The sequence below is a fragment of the Astatotilapia calliptera genome, chromosome 23, assembly GCF_964374335.1.
Source record: "Astatotilapia calliptera chromosome 23, fAstCal68.1, whole genome shotgun sequence".
Taxonomy (NCBI): Eukaryota; Metazoa; Chordata; class Actinopteri; order Cichliformes; family Cichlidae; genus Astatotilapia; species Astatotilapia calliptera.
Window position 1 is genome coordinate 33,951,101 of NC_137443.1, and position 21,380 is coordinate 33,972,480.

A 21,380-nucleotide genomic window follows, 5' to 3' on the forward strand; every position below is an offset into this window, starting at 1 on the left:
ATAATATAAAATAGTGTGCACCACCACTGAAGTTTTTTTTTTTTTACCTCTCTTTTCAACCAACGGCAGTCACTCTCCTCTCCAAATCACTTCTGCTTAGCTTTCCGAGCTTCCCTCGGGTCCTCTTAATCAGCGGTCTCCAACCTTTTTTGCGCCACGGACCGGTTTATGCCCGACAATATTTTCACGTACCGGCCTTTAAGGTGTCGCGGATAAATGAGGGAGGGGATAATAATCGGCTCAGTCATTTTTAATGATTGTTGAAAGCCCAGATCGTAATCGTGATTAAAATTCGATTAATTGAGCAGCCCTAATTTTACATATATTGCATACGGGCATTGTATGATGTGAGTTCTTGTTATAGCTCCCTTTGTACAAATTTCGTTAGGCAGAAGCAACAGAACGAGAAGAGGAGTAGCATTACATCGCTTCAAAATTCTTGTACTTCCTCATGGCTTGAACGGACTCAAACTTTTACCTCTCACACAGTTTTCACTGGATTGATTGTCATAATATCAGTAGGCAGTTCCCTAGAGAGTGAATGCTAAGGCCTTTAAAAAGCTCCGGGCTTTTTAGTTAACTCTATAAAGGGGGTCAGAGGGGTTACCACCAAATCACGATCTAAATATTTAAAGACCTCTGAACGAGTAGGGGTCAGACTACTCTACCAAATGCTCAATAAACCGAGTGTTGCTATAATCTGCCATGTTTAACTCTTCAGTTTTCCTTGACCTAGATTGCTCACTCACACCCTCCAAATGGCCCAAAGTCCTTATGACAGCATCTGTTAAGAGTGCTTGAACAAGAGATAACTTGTGTATGATGAATCAATGATGCTTTCAGAGTTACGTCTGTGATACAGAGCTGAAACGATCAGATTTGTGTGGGGGTTTTATGTTGTTGTTTGGGGTTTTTTGTTTGTTTTTTTCATTTTAGTAATTTTCTTAAGAGACATTGGCAAGTATTTAGTTGTTACAGCTCTGGTTTTTAAGCAAACAAAACACTAACTTGACATTTTCTAAACAAAGCACTTAACCAAACATGAGCAGTAGATTAATTAGAGACAGTAAATCATCCTTAGTTGAAGTCCTGTTGCAGTGTCTGCTGTAACAATACTACTTGCAAATGCTGTTACTGCCACACACACCCATCAATTATGCTCAATGTTCGGAGATTATATGAACAATGTGAAAAATATGTTTCTGTACGCGTTGCTTGCAGCCATTCATTTTGAGTGTCCTCAGGTCAGACCAGTTGGCATCGATTTTGTGTGAGCAATGGGGAGGGACACAGTGAAGGCTTTGGATGTCCTCCGCCAGAAATTTTGAACATCAGACTTTATTTCCTGAATTCCGGATTATTACATTCTGATTATGATACATAGGTCTTTCTTTATATAAAGCAAAACAAACAAAGTCAGGCATTAGGTAAGGAAAATGTAATGTTATAGTGCAAAGGATGTAGCAGTGACAAAACAATTCATTGTTCTAAATATGTTACATTTACTAATGCAACATATTACATGTAATACTGCATGTCACAGTAATAAAAAAATTTCCGGAGTAATTTATTGTAGCACTGTCACTTGTGTGTGTTGTCTTGTTTGTTCCTGTCTGGCCAGTCCTCATCTCCAGCTGATGCTGGTATCCCATCTTTCTCTGGGCATTGTTCCATGGAATTTAGGAAATGCCGGTCAGCCGGCTGCTAGAAATGTGACTGTTAGGAACACTGCCGGGCCTGTTTTCCATTCAGTCAGGTGCAAGTTTTAGCTTTCACACCCTAAGAAAAACGCATGTGTGTCACCATCAGTTACAGGAACCACGGCCTCTCATTCTTATTTTGCTTGTATACACTAAACCTTAAATTCAAATTCTGTTGCTTCTGAATATGAAGCAATGCTGTGAAAAGAGGTTCACAAAAGTCTGGTCAAACATTGCAGCTTGTTGTGTGAACCACATAATTTACACACACACACACACACACACACACACACACACACACACACACACACACACACACACACACACACACACTGCTTGTATAAATATGAATCTATTGATTTTTTTTTTTTAAATAAAATTTTAATCAATTTCTTGTTTTCTCCAAAATCTAGGACATGATTATATACAGGAAAGCTTGACACAGTATGCAAAAGAAAAAACAAATAAATAAACAAGCAAAAAGTTTCATAATTGTCAGTTTCATAATTTAAAATTTTTCTTTGACTGGGAACCTCTGCAACAGATATGGGAAGAACTTTCTGAAGAATATTTGATCTCTGTTGTAGAGTGAATGCCACTGGTGTGTTCAGCTATTATATCTGCCAAAGGTCGCTACTTTGATTAGTCAAAAGTTTAAAATACATTTTGGTCTATAAATTGATTCCTTGATTTATTTTTTAACTCCAATTGCTTATTTGTACTATGCTTTCATTTCAGAGTGCAATGAGATTTTAAACTAGATGTTTTCACGTAAAATATGGAAAAACTCGGGTGTTCTAAAACATTTTGACCAGAAGTGTATGTATGTGTTTTTCTTGCTTCTAATATAACCAGAGCCAAATGTAGAAAAGGCACTGGGAAATATTTACTCAATCCTAAATGATGTGGGGTGATTAGCTAAATCTGATGTGCACATAAGCATAGAGGTAGTGTGCTTAAACTGAAATCAGCTTAGTTTTATTCTTGAGATCATTCTCCTTCTGCTTGTCTAACAGCATAGGTAAACACAGAGGCTAACAGCTAGTCCTCTCCAGCATCAGTGCTCTAGTTCAACAACCAAATCTGTGTGAGATTAATATCCTTTTTTTATCCATGTTTCAATTGAAATATCATCATGCTACATTATGTCTTTGGACTATTTTTCTAAGGGCAATTGTCATCTTATAATGGGGTGACCGTGCTCAAGGGGTTGGGAAGCGTATATGTAACCGGAAGGTCACCAGTTCGATCCCCAGGCTCTCTGTCCTGGTCGTTGTGTCCTTGGGCAAGACACGGGGTGGCTGTAGCTCAGGTGGCAGAGCAGATCAACCCCTAATCAGAAGGTCGGTGGTTCGATCCCAGGCTGCCCCCTGCCTGCATGCCAAATATCCTTGGGCAAGATACTAACCCCATGTTTGCCTACTGGTGGTGGTCAGAGGGCCCGGTGGCGCCAGTGTCCGGCAGCGTCGCCTCTGTCAGTGCGCCCCAGGGCAGCTGTGGCTACAACCGTAGCTTGCCTCCACCAGTGTGTGAATGTGAGAGTGAATGAATAATGGCATTGTAAAGCGCTTTGGGTGCCTTGAAAAGCGCTATATAAATCCAATCCATTATCATTGTAAAGATTTTATGTATCTGTCTTCCGTAGTTCCTCCTACATGAGAAAACCAATCTTGATGTAACTTTGCAGAAGTAAAATTAAATATCTAAATTTCATATACAAATATTTAATAGGAATTCCACAATTGTATAGATTTGTACATCAGCTGAGTATAGAATGAAATGTCAGACTAGAATGGTGACCCCCCCAATATAAGCATACACATGTTTGCTGTTTCCTATCCCTGTGAGGACCATTCACTGGACAGTGAGGAAGAGTGGAACTGCGAAACAATTTTGAGGTACAGTTAGGAGGTCATGGGGCAGTGTTGGGGAACATTGAAAGAACTACGAAGGGATGCATGAGGTGCCAGGATTCAATGGTATTCCAAAAGTCAGAAATCTGATGTCGACCTCACATTTACCAGCAACTGCTTCCTGAAGTTCCACACAGAAAAGTCATTAATGTCTCACACATACACCACACAACAATAAATTCAATCAAATTACAGTCTGTCCGCTGTCAGCCATTTATTTATTCTAAGTATGACACATTTGTCTACAAAGGTAACTAAAAATACTGTTTCCTCTCTGCACCCTTCTGTTCTTTTCTCAGAGGGATCCAGACTACTTGAAGCTATGGCTGGAGATTTTCATCAGCTCCTACGAGCGATGTCTCGATGTAGACTTTGAAAAGACACCTTCAAGGTAAACTGTGGCAAATTGCAATGCTGAGTGCCTGAAGCTTTCTTTCAGTATAACATATATAATGGTCATAAACCGGAATTAGCATTTACACTGAATAACCCATTCTTATTCTTTAACCAAACCACACTGGTTTGGCAGGAGAAAACACTGACAATGACTTGTCTTCTTGATGAGGAATATTTTAATAGGATGGTAATTTACGCTCTTATTTCTAGCATGTGCACCATTATTAGCTAACAATGTTTTCATTTATCAGCAAATTATTTCAAAGTAGATTGCCAACACAATTTGTGTTGTTCCCTTTTGGTACGTGCACTACTAACGAAGCCTCAAGTTTGGTATTTTGGTTGCTGCTATGTTTTGGTTTGGGTTTTATTTAAATTGTATTCAAACGAGATGTTAATATGCTAATATACTTAATAATACACCAGTGCCATCTAATCAGTTGTAAGGAGCGGGTTCAGAGCTACCTCCTCTTGTATGTCATCCACATCATGACCACACACCGTGGAGCTTTCCACAGTGCAGCCTGAAATAGCATGGCCACAACAGATGCTTTTGTGCAGAGTGGTTTAATTTTGTTGCAGGTGATGCTCTGCATCAAAAGCACCATGCCAACACAAATCAGTTAAGTGAGAGACACCCACTCATCATTGGAGAGCGTGTATCTAGGATTTTAGAGCAGCTTGGTTAACACTGTTCTGCCACTTGTGATCGCATGAACCTCAGATGAAGCCTTATGAAGTCAGTCACATTTTATGAGCAAGGCAGAGCCACAGGATTGGGTGGAGTAGGATGGCAGAATATGGGTGTTTCAGTCTAATTGGCTAAGGTTTTTATCTGCCAGCCTGTTATTTGCTTTTTTCGTCCTTTGAATGATGTCATGTTCTTCTTCCTCCTTGCATCTTTTTCCTCTCTTCCCTCCATTTGTCTTCTCCCCCATCCTCTTCATCTCATTCCCTTCCTCTGCAGCTGTCACATCTGCTTCCCTACCATGGGATTCTCTCTCACATATATGAACAGAGTGCAGCAGTCATGCAATTTTTTTCTCTAGTAATGAATGCCTGAATGCACCAGGCATGTGTACGACGCGGTGAGAGCAGATGGTGCTTTGATAATCTGCTGATCCTGGTACACAAACATGGAGTCGACATTCCTTTTCATCCAGCTATGTGCTTGCGATGCTTCTGTGTCTACAGACCAGAAGAGGTTCCCCCGGTGTTGACGCTCCTCCCAGACAACATCCTGCAGGTTTTGCGCCACCAGTTACTGCAGTGTGTCCAAAAAGCCTCTGACGGCCTGGAGCCCGAGCAGCAAAACCTAGCACTGCTGCTGCTGAAATTCCTCATCATCATCTGCAGGTCAGGATGTTAAACATACACATGCTGTAAAGTTGCTGAGATGAAATTTCACTCTAATGAAGTAGGTGTTCAAAAGTAAGTGATGGAGAAGTTAACAGTTGACTTGTCTTGTGTGTTTGTGTGTCCATGATTCGATGTTTACGAAAGGAACCTATCCAATGTGGAGGAGATTGGTACTTGCTCCTACATCAATCACATCATCACCATGACAACACTTTATATTCAGCAGGTCTGACTCCTCCCTTTTTCTTTTGCACATATTTCTGTGTCCTGTGGTCTTGAAGAATGTATTAATTTAGAGTGGAAAAAGAAGCTCAATGTTTAGAAGTTCAAATCTAATATGCATGCTTTTTGATATTAATTTAGCAGAAGATGAACCCATCTCCAAAATGTCATAGACTTAAAGATGAAACCTTCCTTAACACAATTTAAGATTATTTCATTTATTTACCTTTAAACTGTTTTATACTGAAAAAGGAAAGGAAAGGAAGGACAATGCAAAAAATGTGAGCTCTGTTTTGTTTGACCAACGTTTGAGACATTGGTGAGCTGATGTGATGGTTTTAAAAGTCCAGAGAATGTCAGTTATAAACATACAGCATATGGAAAACTTGAATGTAGCCATTGTAATGTCACCCACTGATGCTGTTTGACAGACAATTCCATAAAAATTGCACCAATTCTATTTTTTTCAAATGGTGGACATTTTTTTAATTTAATTTGCTTTATTTTTTTGTCTTTGCAGTCATTGTTCTAGTAGTTCTAGAGAAAGATACACTGCACAATCTTCTCCTTGTCTTATTATTTATTATATAGATAATGATTGTTAAGACAGCATGTCTGCTTGATCTCTGAAGTTGAACATTTTATCACAGCAAGGCTGCAGTCATTTTCATCACTTTGTAGTTTCAATTAAGTGAGATTTAAAACATCAAGAAAATTACTTTCTAACTTGGAGAACTACTTGTAGAATTAATGGAAAACCTTTAAAGATGATTTAGCAAATTAGGGGATCGGTGCTCTGCTCTACTGTGCAGTGACAAGTTTGCAAATATGACCTTTATGGAAACGTTTCCCTGCATTCTCACTAGAGATGGCACGATACCACTTTTTCATGTCCGATACGATATCATAAATTTGGATATCTACCGATATGAATCCGATATAGTGTATTTTTTAATTAATAAAACTGTTTTTTTTTAAATATCTTGCTGCATTGTGTATAAGTTCATAGCCAAGTTTAAAAAAAACAAAAAAAACCACTAAAGCTATTCTGTTATACCTATATTCAAAAAGTACACTGCACCCAAGATGTTTCATAGTTCAGCAACACTCATCAAGCTAATAACCTTACACCTGCACCATCCTCCCTATTCTGGTATTTTAAAGAGTACTTAGCAGAAATATTAAACAACCTAACTAATAGGGTTGCCAACTCCCAGCAAAAAAAAACAAAAAAACAAGGGAACCACCCCCCACCCTCCGCCTCGTGATGCTTAATCGACGTAATCAACTTTAATTTAACCCCCTAAGACCCGAACTCTTCCACGGCATGCATTTTTAATTTCTCTTTGATATTTGATCTGATTGGGACCTGATGAATGTAAAAACAAAGAATTAGAAAAAATTTTATTTATTTTTTTTTTTACCTAATTTTTGTTTCTAAGAAAAATAAGAGCCACATATGAGGATATTCATTTAAAATTTTGATAGAACAGTAGCAGTATAATGTCCTCGTAAGTGGATATCAGGCTCTTGCAGAGCAAAATTGAGTATTTTGGTCTAAATAACCCAAAATGTGATGTCCACATATGTGGACGCCAGGTCCTAGGAGGTTAATGCACGTGTTTAAAAAAAAAAAAAAAATGCACAGAAATCAATTATTTTTCTACAATAATTAAATAGATTCAACATCTTTCTTCAACAGAATTGCAGACTGCACTGATTGTATCTTCCCAAAAGTACTATAGCTTACTAGGGTATATTAGACTCAATAGTTACTATATACAATAATGGACTTCTATACATTTTACATCAGATTAAAACTTTGGATTTAAGATTCAGATAATTATTTATTAAAAGCTAAACATTTTAAATGAGAATAAGAAAGAAAAGTATGTCTTTGTACCCCCCTTTTCCCTGTTAATGCCCTATCGGCCCACCTGGTAAAACTTTGCTGCACAGTTACCAGCCGTGCGTAGAAAAGGATCCTGGTGTAGAATAATAATATTAAATAAATTCTAACAACAGCTTATCAAGCTTAAACGTGCTGCTGTTGTTTAGCCGCTGGTTTCCTCTTTCTGGTGCAAAGTGGGCGATAAATGAACAAGAGAGACGGGAGTCGCGACAGAAAAGCCGATCAGCTGATCATGAATCAGTTTCATGATTGAAGTAGTGACAGGAGAGGGAGGGATAGAGAAGAGGCAGTCGCTCCATATATCGGTTGTTAAGCTTAATTTGGGACAAACATTCGGAGATGAACTTACACACTTGCTTTACTCCTGTCTGGGATAACTTTCTCGGAGATGAAATGCCGGGTTGGTAGCGAGGCTACAAATGCTCAACCAGACCGCCAACAGGTCTCGCACGCCACAGCCGCTCTATCACGTGACGTATACTGCTCCGATGTACTAAGGTTATGAGCTGAGTTACGCCATGTCGCAAGTTTACTGAGGTGCTTTTGTGCTATTTAATGGATCGGATTACATTTTTTATTTCTCTCCGATATCCGATCCAGTAATTTAGGTCAGTAATAATAATAATAATGGATTGCTCGAGCTTTTCGAGACCCTCACATTCACACACTGGTGGAGGCAAGCTACAGTTGTAGCCACAGCTGCCCTGGGGCAGACTGACAGAAGCGAGGCTGCCATATCGCACCTCTGGCCATCACCAGTAGGTGGCAGGTGAAGTGTCTTGCCGAAGGACACAACGACCAAGACAGACAGAGCTGGGGATCGAACTGGCAACTTTCCGTTTACAAGATGAGCTTCCCAACCCCCTGAACCACGGATACGTAATATCGGATCGATCCATCTCTAATTCTTACCCCCCCAAAAAATCACCGTCAACATAGCCTGATGCATCTCACCAGCAAATCTTTTAGACTGATGGAAAAAAACTGCTTTGGTATGTTGGGGGTAGGGGAGGAGACCTTTATTTCAATGAAAAGAACAACTCTCAAATGCTTGAGCACAGAGGAGGATGGATTATGGTTTTGGTTTATGTTGTAACTGGGGTAGGTGTAAAAGATTTCAGTATTGGATGAAAGAATGGATTCAGTTAAAGGTGACCAACTGCTGTAATATCCACCTCTGTACTTTCATTCTTCGACTAAAAAGAGCAGCTGTGTATGATTCACTGTTCAAAAAGAAGCCTGACCTTTTGGTCTTCCCATTTATGCAAACTGAACATCCTCAAAGACCTTTACCAAAAAACCCAAACAAAAAAACGCACAAACATTCTGCAAGAGTGGGTCACAATCCTCCAACCATGCAATGAGATTCTCTCCTTGTTACTTTAAAAAAGCATTTTTTTCCTTCTTTTTCCCTGTTTGAATTTGTAAAAGATGAAAAAAAATTCTTAAAACAGAAATAACTGAGTAGAAATAACTAATAGCTTTTACTTGGCTACCTACTCCCAGTAACAGAAATTTGGGTTAACTATTACACACAGCTGACTGTATTGATTAAACAGAGAAAGTCTCACTGAGACTGAATAGTATGTGCAGTATGTAATGTGGCTGTTTCTATTACAGCTGAAGAGTAAGACCAAAGAGAAGGAGATGGCGGACCAGAGTCAGGCGGAGGAGTTTGTCCGTCATGCACTGGCATTCTGCGAGAGCCTCTACGATCCATACCACAACTGGAGGCATCGAACGTGCGGGTAACAACATCTAGCTTTACTGACAATCACACCTGAGGGGAACGCGGTCCGCTTCAGAGTAACAGACTGTTTTTATTTGGTTAAAAGGAGTTAAAATAATTCTTGACAGTGAAATTTAACACCCCGTGTTTAGCAGCTATGTGCTAGCAAGCTGCTGCACTTTGGATTTTTGACTTGGTGGCAAATGCTCACTGCACATGTAGGTGTGCCTAGTCTCACAGTCTGTTTCCCCATTCTTGTGGCTGATAACACCTCATATCTTATTACTGGTAGTCATTTTTTTCCATTATCAGTCATCAGACTGTTGGTAAAACATCCTAACACACATTGTTTGTCTTTTATTTAATTTTTTTTCATCAGATTTGTGTTCCTTGCACAAGTGAACATTGCTAGAACCATAAATATAATTTATTTTCTGGGTTTGCAAAGCTAGGACTGGAAACTTTTTAAAGCTAAAGACTAAACTTTATGTTGAAACAAACTATTTTGCTTTACATAAAACTGCTTTAGATTATTTTTCTTATTTTCAAAAGTCAGACTGCAGTTTGATTTAGTTTTCACTCCTAGAACTGCAAAGGGGATGAGGGTTAGTTTGTCCTGCAACACCAACAGCAGAAATGGCAAAGAAGTCATTTCCTGAAGGCGTTATTTACAAAATATGCAATGATGGGATTTTATTTTAAAATTTACCTTTTAATATCTGATAATACATACAAACCTACTGAAGGTGCTCTCTTGATAGCTTATGAAGAAGCTTACTCCTCATTGGTCTGTTTCCTCCTAGGTGTGTCATTCAGATAATAATTTATATAAAACTGTGGCTCTGTAGTTGGCATGGTAACGCAGCAAGGAAGGTTAACTTTGCCTTGATTAGGTAATCTGCTCAGTTCGGGTCCATCATCCCCCAACCAGGCAAGACAGATGGCTGCCCTGCCGCTGAGTCTGGTTCTGCTGGAGGTTTCTTCTGTCAAAAGGGAGTTTTTTCTTCCCACTTTTGCCGAATGCTTGCTCAAAGCAGGTGGTTTGATTGTTGGGGTTTTCTCTGTGTTATAGTCGGGTCTTTACTAGGGCTGGATATCGTCACTGATTTCTAGAATCGATTCGATTCGATTTAAATCGGGGAATTTTGCCTCAGATAGTCAGAAATATTATAATTCTGATCATTTATCAGTCCATATCTATATTTTTATATCTATAAAAAGAAAGCTGACATTTGTGAGACTTTATCAAAGGTGTAAACATCACAGCAGATACCTTTGTGTCAAAGTAAATAAGGATAAAACACAGAAAAACATGAAGGCGGTTTTCCTGGTCTGGGTTTTTATAGCAGATGACCTTAAAAATGTTGTGCAGTAGATCAAAAACGAAGTGAAGCAGAGCAAAGTTACAGAGGTTTGATTAGAAACACAGCTAAGCATTTTGCAATTTTGCACAATTTTAAAAAGTTTAAATTTGTTCAGTATTGAACAGCAAAAATGAGGCTTTCTTGTCGGAAGTAACAAACCCCCCCCCCCCCCCAAAAAAAAAAAAAACCAGCGGCCGACACCGTAGACTGGTGGGTAATAAGTAGGGGTGGGTTTTGATTATCGAGAGAGAGAGAGAGAGAGAGAGAGAGAGAGAGAGAGAGCTCTACATGAAGTGTGATTTTTATCGTGGTGGAAGCAAAACAGCAAAAGTCGGAGGAAATTCGTGATGATGTTTATGTGAAGCGTAGTTTGGATCGTCTTTGGCTGCTGGTTCAGTCAATATTGTTTGGAGAGAGATAAAACCTGCAGCTTCAGAATCTAGCACAAAAAGTAAACACATAAGTAAACACGTAAACACAAAGCGCTGGCCGACACTTCAGAATCAGTGATCTGTCGGCTTTCAGCCCCGACAGCGTGTCCGTGTCCACGTACGTGCCGTCGGGTGAGAAAGGCGACATCTCACTGATTCGGATGTGTTGGGTCCACGTTTTTGTGCAGAAGCCTTGTACCTGCTCTCATTTACTGTTTTGTGGTTGTAGAAATTCTGGTGTTTCGGGCAAAATAAATTTATATTTAAAAATCGATTCAGGATTTTAATGAATCGATATCATGTTCAGAATCGATTTTAATCGATAATTAAAACCCACCCCTAGTCTTTACCCTACAATGTAAAGCACCCTGATGAGACTGCTGTTGTGTTTTTTGGCACTATATAAATAAAATTGAGTTGTACTGAAAATGAACAGGAGCTGTTCCTCAGTGTGCTGTGTTTGTTCCTTCCAGGGAGCAGCAGATGGGTACGGTAGAGAGGAGCAGGCAGAAGTACAAAGCAGCTCCCCTCACTGTTGAATTTGTTCCTTTCTTTTACCGTAAGTGTCTTGCTTTTCACTCGAGCCCTCACTCCCACTCCCTTCAATGTACCAGAGTGTTTTTTAGAGGTATATGAATCAAATGTGCAGAACTTTCAGCTGCTCTGAACTTTACAGTGTGCCACTATGTGCACTTATTTTTAAATGTGTATATGGTCCTTCTTCAGAGTCCTCTTCAAGTAAGGATGTAGAAGCAGTTCTCAGTACATCCCACTACTGTTCTGATTACAGACCATAAGCTCTGCTCTCCTCTGTCCTCCCCTATCATCTCGTCTAAGAGCTCCCACGCCATCACTCTCTCCCACCGCCTCCCCCTCTTTCCTCTCTGGGTCCTGGTGAATCCGTTCTTTGTGCATTTTTTTCTGTTTACCATTCGTGGAGATGAGCAGATAGTGAATAGTATCTGTCAAGCCACTTCAGCGCTGCTGGGGGCCATTTTAAACAAATACTCCTTTCTGTCCTGTGTCAAATGTGTGGCTGCTGTGGTTTATCACAAAAGATAACACCCAAGGCTCAACCAGACTTCTTTTCCCGCTTGTGTGCTTTGGGTTGTGGGCAAGCAGCAAGTCTGTGAGAGTACTGTTCCTTTCATTAAGCATGTTTGTATATTATGTCTAAATTTGTAGGATTGTAATTAGTGTTATTCAGGGAACTAAATTGAATTGTTTTGAAATGTATGGGATGAAGGAAGTAGACATCACGGAGCCAAAATGTCGGATTTCTTTTCCCCAGCTGGATGTGTTGACAGATGAGTTAATGGGTGACTGGGACCGCTGTAAAACTAAAATTACTACAACGTGTGTGTGTGTGTGTGTGTGTGTGTGTGTGTGTGTGTGTGTGTGTGTGTGTGTGTGTGTGTGTGTGTGTGTGATAGTTAAGGTCCTATCTTATTTGCTTTGCCGATTTCGTCGACCCTCCTTTCATAAAAAATATGAGAATTTGCTGTTTCTGCATCTGAATTCATGCAGTGTTTACTTGAGAGGTGGAAGTTGAGGAAAGCCACACTTGTGTATTTACATGTTTGCCCTCCTTACAGAGTGCTTCCAGGAGAGCGAGCATCTAAAGGAGAGTCTGAAATGTTGCCTGCTACACCTGTTTGGAGCAGTAGTTGCTGGAGATCAGGTAAGCTTCAGCTTAAATGAGCTGGGCTTGCTGGCCATAGATGTGGTGATAGAGTGCTTTGAGATGCCATTCATCATTATTATTAGTAGTAGTAGTACTAAGTAGAACTGCTTCTTGTTAACTGTCTCAGACTATGTTGTGGATATGAAGGAGTGACTTTTGGTTTATGGTTTCTTTTATTTCTCTGCTTTATCTGATTGGTTGATCACCAGCAAAGGAATACAGCATTGATGTTTAAATGAGCACTCTTCATCTTGAATGCAGTGCATGAGTTGCTATTGTATTCTTTATTTTTCAGTGGTATTGTTGTTTATCTTGCCGCTTTCCCACACTCTAGGACGGCGCTTTCAGTTCTCTCTGATCTCAAGTGACTTGCTTTGACTAACTCACATTGTTTCCCTCCCTCCACCACTGCAGAGGAACGCTCTCCTTGCAATTTCTCCAGCCACCATGGAAGTGTTGATGCGGGTCCTGGCTGACTGCTCCATGGGTAGCTGCTCCTCAGAGGAAGGCGAGGACTGGGATAGTGAGGCCCCGGACCGTAAAGCACTGCTGACGTTGGGCTGCCTGCGGGAGGTGGTCCAGCGGCTCCTGGCCTCCAGCTCAGACCAGCGGCAGGTGGAAATTGCCTCAGTGCTGGAAAACTACTTTAAGCTGCTCAACTCGGACCCAGCAGCTGTCGTGGCTGCCCAGCAGCAGCAGCAGCAAGCCAAGGGCCGAGTGCCAACACTGGGTCGACACTGGGAGAGCAGATTTGTGGCCCTGCAAGTAAACATGCTAGGTATGATCTTAATCCACAAAAGTGTGTCTTTCATCATTTTGAAGACATTTTAAATTAGTTACCAGCTGCTACATTTTGTTTAAAGATAATTTTCAAAGATGGAAGCCGAGCTAATCTAACAGTGTTTACATTCTGTTGTCATTCATCTCTCTACTCCTTTTTTATTTGTCTCACTGTGCTTCTCTTCGTCTTTGCCCCTCTGTGTTGATTTCTCCTGCCTTTCAGACACTATCAGGGACATGTTCCTGTGTTCAGACAGGCCAGTACTACAAGCCATCTTCCTCAACAGTAACTGTTTTGAGCATCTCACACGACTGCTCCAGAACAGCAAGGTAAAAGCACAGCTCCTTTTTTTTCTGTTTCTTTTTTTTTTTTTGTCTATTTATAACCCGTAGATTCAGCTGGCATCGAGAACTGTGCAGGATCTTTGTTGTTCTTGTTAGTATCTTGTATCTGATACCCCAGCCTCCTAAGGCTGTTTGTGTTTACACACTGATAAGGAGGCCGCACTGTGATGCAATGCTTGTATTGTATCTTGTCGTTTTTCATTGTATTTGTTATTAAAAAAAGAGAGAGAGAGAGAGAGAGAGAGCAGGAAGCCAAACACATGGAGCTGTGAGAAGTGGGGTGATATTCAGAGAAAAACGATCATTTGCAAATTTGAAAGTCAAAAAAATACTAAGACTTTTTTTTTTTATGTTAAGGAATTAAATCTTCAGCTTCTAAGACTGAATCTACCTCATCATACCCCAGATACTGTTGCTAAACAGGGACGTGCAAGCTCATGCATAATCATGCACACCTTGCATGAATATGCATGAGGCCTCGGATGGAGCCTTTTTATGCGGAGTTTGCATGTTCTCTCCAGGTCCTCCGCCTTCCTCCCACAGTCCATAGATGTGCATGGGATTAGATTAATAATGTTAACCCCCGAACCTGAATTCGATAAGCAGAAGAAGATGGATGAATATTTAAACACAGTATATATGATGTAAACAGCAATATGCTTGCACTTGCTGTAGTACGTGATGCAGAGCAGCTATCATCCCCACCAAATAAGAATGTTGTTGCCCTCTAAATGGGCTCATCACACAGCCGTGTCTCTTTAAAGTCTGGAGGTTTCTGATAATTTGGGGTTTCCAGGCTGGAGTTGGGTGTTTCCTTATTGCTAAATTTGTTCCAAAGTTACTTGATTAGGTTCTACAATTCAAGTGCATGACGAGCATCAGCAAACTGTCCTGCATCTCAGATATTATTCAGGATTTTACTTGTAAATATGTGACTTTTTCTTCTGAATACTACACCCATACCTGGGCCCACAGTTGCACTAGATGGTATCATATGGAATCACATTAATGTGTAATTATTTTTCAGATTATTGATTCACTTGAGTAGCATATGAGTTGATGGAAAAAATTGTGTTTTTTTTTTTTAATATGGAGTTGAAGTTCACATCTTAGAAATCGGTTTTATTATTACATCTCCGGTCAGTCTGCTGCAGGTGACACATTTGAAGTTGAATAAAGTTTTGTCCAGGTCTCGTCAATCCTGTTTGTCATGTTTAATATTTCACTTTCAGTGTGAGAACGAGCATTTTGCCCTCCTTGCATGTTTACCTCTGCACAGCGCAGCTGGATCACCAAACAACGCGTCCACACGGTGGCATTGCTATTAACCTAGCACCCTCTCCTCCACTTATAACATCTTTCCTCCTCCCCTGCACTGTCCTCTGTCTCTCCCTTGTCTCTTTCTATCAGCCTCCCCACATGCTATGTTGACATGTTGCCTGTTGTGTCTATCAGCTGGTTAATGCTAGGTGCACGGCGGCAGACAAGGACCAGAAAGATATAACCAACAACAGGTTACTGACAGGCGAGAGGGACACTCAGGTACCGCCGAGAAAAGCCCCACATTATCTCACCCCCTCCACATCATTCATCTGCCCTGCCCTTATTCTCATCTGCTACTGCTGCCAAATCCCTCCACTTTCATCTCACCAGAATCATGAGGCCGCTCCACAGCAAGACCCTCATACTGCCTTACCTTTCTTTATTATTATTATTATTATTATTATTATTATTATTATTATTATTATTATTATTATTATTATTATTACGATTTTACTTAGATTGTGAATTAATAGCACAATAGAGAACACGTCGATGTTTTCCTACTGCTGGTCCCAAGCCTGAATAAAAGGGGAGGGTTGTGTCAGGAATGACATCTGCCATAAAGTCTTTGCCAAATCAAACATGCAGATCATCAGGAATGAAATTTCCATACCAGACTGGTCATGGTCTGGTTGCCAATAAAGTGCCATTGGAAACTTTGCTATTGTTGGCTGAAGCCAACATGACAGAGGAAAGAGGACAAGGAGACTTTGTGGTGCAAAGTTTAAGAAAGGTAGATGTTAGCACAGAAAAAGTGGGAAAGTAAGGGAGATGAAGTAAGTAGTACTGAGGCGGGACACTTAGGAAGGAGAAAAAGACTTGTATCAATTGGCTGGGCAGAGAGATTGAACTAGAAAGGATGTGCAGCAGGTTAGGGTGATTTAAGATAGAGATGGAGAGTATGTTGAGAAGATGGAAGGAGTACTTTAACAGGCAGATGAATAAAGAAAATGAGAATGAGGAGGACTGATGGAGGTAAGTTAGTGAATCAAAAGGTACAGAGGATTGGTAAAGAGGAAGTGAGGACAGCTGTGACAAGGATGAAGCTGGTCCAGATGACATACCTGTGGAGGTATAGAGCAGTGGTCCCCAACCTTTTTTGCGCCACGGACCGGTTTATGCCCGACAATATTTTCATGGACCGGCCTTTAAGGTGTCGCGGATAAATACAACAAAATAAAACTAGTACTGGTACCGAAAAAAAGAAAATTTATTCATAACACAAGTGAAAAGACCAAGGAAAACAGAGTTAACGATAAAAACAATAACAAAATAACGCTGAAAACCAAAAAAACCCTGAAAACTATACACTTCACACAGCCTCAACTCTCATGGCCCGGTACCAAACGACTCACGGACCGGTACCGGTCCGAGGCCCGGGGGTTGGGGACCGCTGGTATAGAGATGTCCAGGAGATTTTTTTTAACACTTTCAGTCAGACAAGATTTGAGGAATGGAGAAAACGTGTACCGGCAGCAGTTTTTAAGAACAAGGGTGATGACGGGTGATGTAGTAACCACAGAGGGATAAAGCTGATAAGTCAAACAATGGGAAACAGTTGTTGAAATTAGGTTAAGAGCAGAAGTGACGATCAGCAAGCAGCAGTGTGGCTTCATGCCGAGAGAGCACTACATATACAATGTTTTAGAGGGTTGATACAGGAAGTCAAAAAAGAGGTCCACTGTGTATTTGTGGATCTAGAGAAAAGATATTATTTGGTGCCAGAGTATGATGAGAGGATGCTGGGGACAGTGTGAGATGGAGGCAGATGATTCACTGTGGCGAACCCTAAAGGGAGCAACCAAAAGATGATTAACAGAGAATCCTCTTGCTGTCAGGGTGCTGATCATTCTTTGTGACTGCAAATGCAGCTAATGCATCATCAGGCGATAGCTCATAGATTCAGAAAATGTTTTCCTACCTTTGCTCTGCACAGGGACTGTTCACCAGCAAACCAGATCCTGCTCAGATGGGATTGGTCAATAGAACTAAAACCACAAGCAGACTACAAACCCAAACCAAAATGCTTCTGGTACCTAAAATCTTTTCTCTTGCCTACAGAATCTTTTTACACAGATATAAAGGTACATTCCCATTAATCATTCCCATAATTAATTTGAAAGGTTCATAAATGTTAGGCTCGATCAGGATCCGTAATTTGTGCCGATAATGCACCAAAAAGATGTCTCGCCAAACAATAAAGAAAAACAGCTTCCAGCATGAACAGAAAGTAACATGTAGCAGCAGGTAAGTTAACCTATCTCACCTACAGAGATGAAAGATTTGGTCTACTTTAGTGAGTCAACAAATACCAGCTGAACAGTGAAAAGTAAAACTTTACTAAGTTCACTAAGTTTTAATATTTCCTGCTCCTTCTTTTACTTCAGCTGTCAGTCAGCGCTCTTCACACAGAATGGAAAGGGGAAAAAAGCAGACGTTCGCTCAATTTAGAGCACAAATATAAATGCGATGAAGTGGGGAGACAAAAACTGATGTTTTAAAACTTCAACTGAGCTAAGGTGATAAACAACCACTCAACAATGTGATTTTTGTGGCCTTGCTGTGGAGTGACTTCGATGCCTCGTGTGTTAAAGCAATTTCCTCCCTCCCCTGAGCACCTCTTCACTCCTATACCCACCTTCTCATGCATTGTCCTGGTTTTCTTTGGTATACTAAGGGCTCCACTGGAATGCTATCACAATGGCCTGGTGTGTGTTCTCACAGAGTTCAGTGGTTTGAGGTAATCTGGACTCTGTGACGATGATCTAAGTGTTTTGTTTTTGCCACAGTCCCTCTCCAGCTGCTCCGAGACTCTGCAGAGCATTCTCATGTCAATCAAATAATGGGTTTAGTGACCCAGAATGTGTCGGGCATGAGCAGGACAAAGCTGGATGGAGATGGATCTGTGTTAAATGTGTCATGGTTTGGCTTGTGTTTTCTGGGTTGCATGCTTTGTTTTAAATGTGTGTGCCACTGTGGAAAGAAAAACAGTGAGGTACTTCTTTGTGGTTGACTGTCTGTGTGGAAGTGGGTGTTTCTTTTTGTTTTAAACTAAACCTTGATGTCCCGATGCTATTAAAAGGATTGCTTTTTACCTGGAGCAGAAGTCTTACCTTCACTATAACATCTGCAGTACAAGCCTTGATGCCAGCTCCTACTGCAGGGTTCTAACCATCATCAGTGATTTTTACTCACTTTTTACACAAACAAAATGAATCAGACTCCAAGGCATCAACTAAAGTTTACTTCTTATCTTTTTTTTATAGTGATGCATGTTGTTTTTAGGCCCTGAAAGAAGTTGGTCTTCAGTGTTGCAATAATCTGTCAGTACCAACTTTTCCTACTAAAAGAACAACTTTTTAGCAACGGGGACAGACTAGTTTTTTTTCTTTCAGGTGTTTCAAGGGCGGTTGGACTCCCTTGCCGTAGCAACCATCAAAGCCCTAACAACAGTGATGCACAAATCGCCAGCTGCAAAGGTAAAACTATTGGTAGTCTGTTACTTTCAATTTTGCAATTTTAGATTTTTAGAGATTGCTAGCGACTGTGGGCTAAAAGAGCTTAAATAGCACACCTTGTATATGAGAGCCTGCTAAACAACCATTTGGCTATCAGCGGAGTCAGCAGGGTTTGACTTGGTGGCCTCCTAATATATCCTGGGAAGACTGAGTGACTGGAGACTCTTATATCTTTGTCGGTGTGCTGTTCTATGCCACACAGATGATAGAACAATTGATATTGTTTCATTAAAGAGACTTTCATTTAATGCTAAGTGAATAAAACTTGTAACGTCCTGAAACATTTCTGAAACATTACAAAGACGTTTAGTTGGAGTCAAATTGTTACAAAATTCCTTGTGGCTCTCTTGATTTGTACAGGAGGTTTTTAAGGAGAGGATCGGGTACAATCACTTGTACGAAGTACTTATCTCCCTCGGGCAGCCATCTCGACACCTCCTCAAAGAGCTGATGAATATGGTGAGACAAAGACTGAAGACTTTTATTGTCTGACTTTCAAATTTCTATAATTGTCTGAATAATCCAAAGTGTTTAATGGCTGTATTTCCTAAATCGTTAATGGATGGTGACTAGAGTTCTCTCTCTGTGTGTGTGTGTGTGTGTGTGTGTGTGTGTGTGTGTGTGTGTGTGTGTGTATCCAGGCAGTGGAGGGTGAGCACACCTCAGTGGGCCTCCTGGGCATCAGTAATGTGGAGCCTTTGCTGCTGCTGGTCCAGTGGCTCCCAGAGCTGGACTCCTCAGAACTGCAGCTCTTCACAGCCGATTGGCTCCGCCGCCTTAGTTGCCTCAACCGCCAGACCCGTGCTACCTGTGTCAACGCCGCCATGGTCATGCGCGCACTAGCTGCCTTGGAGCGCCACGAGCGACTACACAGAGCTTGTGCTGAAAGCCTTTTGGGGCTAGTAGGCTCACTTGGGTGCCAGTCTTTGAGTGCCAGGGAACTGTTGGAGTTCTTGCGTCTCCTTCGGCTTCCAGAGTCCAGCCAAGCACATCCATACGTAGGTCCTGCTCTGAAAGCCCTCCTCGCCATGGTGCGCAAGCAAGGCTTGGAAAGTGCCATGCAGTACTTTGACTTGTCGCCCAGCATGGCTGGCATCGTAGTTCCAACAGTGCACCGCTGGCCAGGGTCTGCCTTTAGCTTCCTCGCCTGGTTGTCACTGGACCAGGACCAGCTGGGCCCATCCAGCAAAGACAAGAGAAAACAGCTGTACAGGTCAGAAGAAAAGACATAAATATAGGCAGGAATAACTAGGAACACATTTCATATTTAAATCAGTGTTGAAGGATGTTTATCATCTTAAATTTTACATATAATGTTAACCTTTGTAAATCAAAGGCTTTTGACAATGGTAGGCAGTAATCTGGTAAAAACCCATCTGTAATCTGTAATTCTATAATTAGCACTCAATCTTTCGAAGCATATTGGATTATTCTGCATTAAATAGTTAAAATAAACAAAGCTGCATTGAGAAGGGAAACGCTGTTTTTACCAGGAAAAAAGGGAATCCAGTCCCTTCGTACCTGAAGTAGTAACCTCAGTGTAACCAGTGTAACCTTATAGCAACAATTTCAGTAAAAAGCTATGCATGTTAAACACTCAAAATATTTCAAATGGTTTTCTTTGATTCTCTACAGCTTTTTTACTCCAGGAGGAACAGGTTTTGAGGCCTTTATCAGCTCAGCAGGTGTGCTGGTTGTTGCCGTATGCACAAAGAAGGAGTATGTCACAGTCATGCTGCCTGATTACTGCTTCTGTGACTCTCTCTGGGTGAGTCAGATTTAATGATGTCATTTCTTTGCTGAAAGGGTAGTACCACTGAAAAATGCGTCTCCAGAGCACATGAATACATCAGTATTTATCAGAGATGAATCAGAAAGATGTGTAACACCCTTGACTGTTCCTTGAGTTAATAAATCCAGCTACACAAAGATTATATGTGTAGAGTATTTATTTAGATGAATACTTCATTTGGACCTCTTGTGGAGTTGTAGTTTAGGAAGTTGACGTCTAATGGAGGTGTTTGAATTTCTGTCCACAGCACAGCATCGGTGTGGTGCATGTGCCTGGAAAGAGGCCATTTGGACAGAGTCTAGTCTACATTTATGTGGACGGACAGCAGAAACTTTCTGCCCCCCTCAAGTACCCGACCATGACAGAGGTGAGACCTGAACCTCCGTTATTATCATTATTATTATTATTATGGACCAATCAGCTTATCTGTCACAACACCTAAATTTTACAGTTTCTAAAATATTTTTGCTGTCTTATATTCTTTCTTTGTTTCCCACATTCTTCTGCTTTACTCTTCCTGCAGCCGTTCACCTCCTGTTGCATCGGCTCAGCAGGCCAGCGCACCACCACTCCTCCACCCTCCCAGATCCCAGACCCTCCCTTCTCCTCGGCCACCACCCCTACCACTCGCTCGTCACTGGGCGGCATCCTGTCCCCTCACACCTGGGGAGGCCTCCTGGGAGGGAAGCCTGAGTCTGTGACTAAGCTAATCTCAGCGGGCACTCAGGATAGCGAGTGGGGAAGCCCCACGTCCCTGCAGGGCCAGCTAGGAAGTGTCATGGTGTTTCATGAACCACTGCAGCAGAACCACATAAAAGCCATCTGTAGTGCTGGTAAGTGATGCGAAATTATGGAAGAGGTGCAAAATTAAAAATAAATGTAAAGAAGAAAAAATTGAACAAGAATGTGGTT

At 41.1% G+C, this 21,380-nt stretch overlaps 1 protein-coding gene across 3 annotated transcripts in view; it reads left to right on the forward strand.

Moving 5' to 3' along the window:
* Positions 1 to 21,380, forward strand: part of nbeal1 (neurobeachin-like 1) — a 63,803-nt gene that overhangs the window by 16,745 nt on the left and 25,678 nt on the right. For 2 of the 3 annotated variants that reach the window (XM_026158373.2, XM_026158372.2), the window contains exons 3-17: positions 3,913 to 4,004; positions 5,204 to 5,365; positions 5,513 to 5,594; positions 9,123 to 9,250; positions 11,500 to 11,585; positions 12,622 to 12,707; positions 13,125 to 13,488; positions 13,714 to 13,820; positions 15,291 to 15,377; positions 18,554 to 18,637; positions 19,037 to 19,135; positions 19,318 to 19,889; positions 20,312 to 20,444; positions 20,716 to 20,835; positions 20,992 to 21,301. In XM_026158373.2, the coding sequence (XP_026014158.1) occupies positions 3,913 to 4,004; positions 5,204 to 5,365; positions 5,513 to 5,594; positions 9,123 to 9,250; positions 11,500 to 11,585; positions 12,622 to 12,707; positions 13,125 to 13,488; positions 13,714 to 13,820; positions 15,291 to 15,377; positions 18,554 to 18,637; positions 19,037 to 19,135; positions 19,318 to 19,889; positions 20,312 to 20,444; positions 20,716 to 20,835; positions 20,992 to 21,301 (2,512 nt within the window). The remainder of the gene's footprint in view (positions 1 to 3,912; positions 4,005 to 5,203; positions 5,366 to 5,512; positions 5,595 to 9,122; positions 9,251 to 11,499; positions 11,586 to 12,621; positions 12,708 to 13,124; positions 13,489 to 13,713; positions 13,821 to 15,290; positions 15,378 to 18,553; positions 18,638 to 19,036; positions 19,136 to 19,317; positions 19,890 to 20,311; positions 20,445 to 20,715; positions 20,836 to 20,991; positions 21,302 to 21,380) is intronic. The other variant, XM_026158376.2, reaches the window with a different exon arrangement.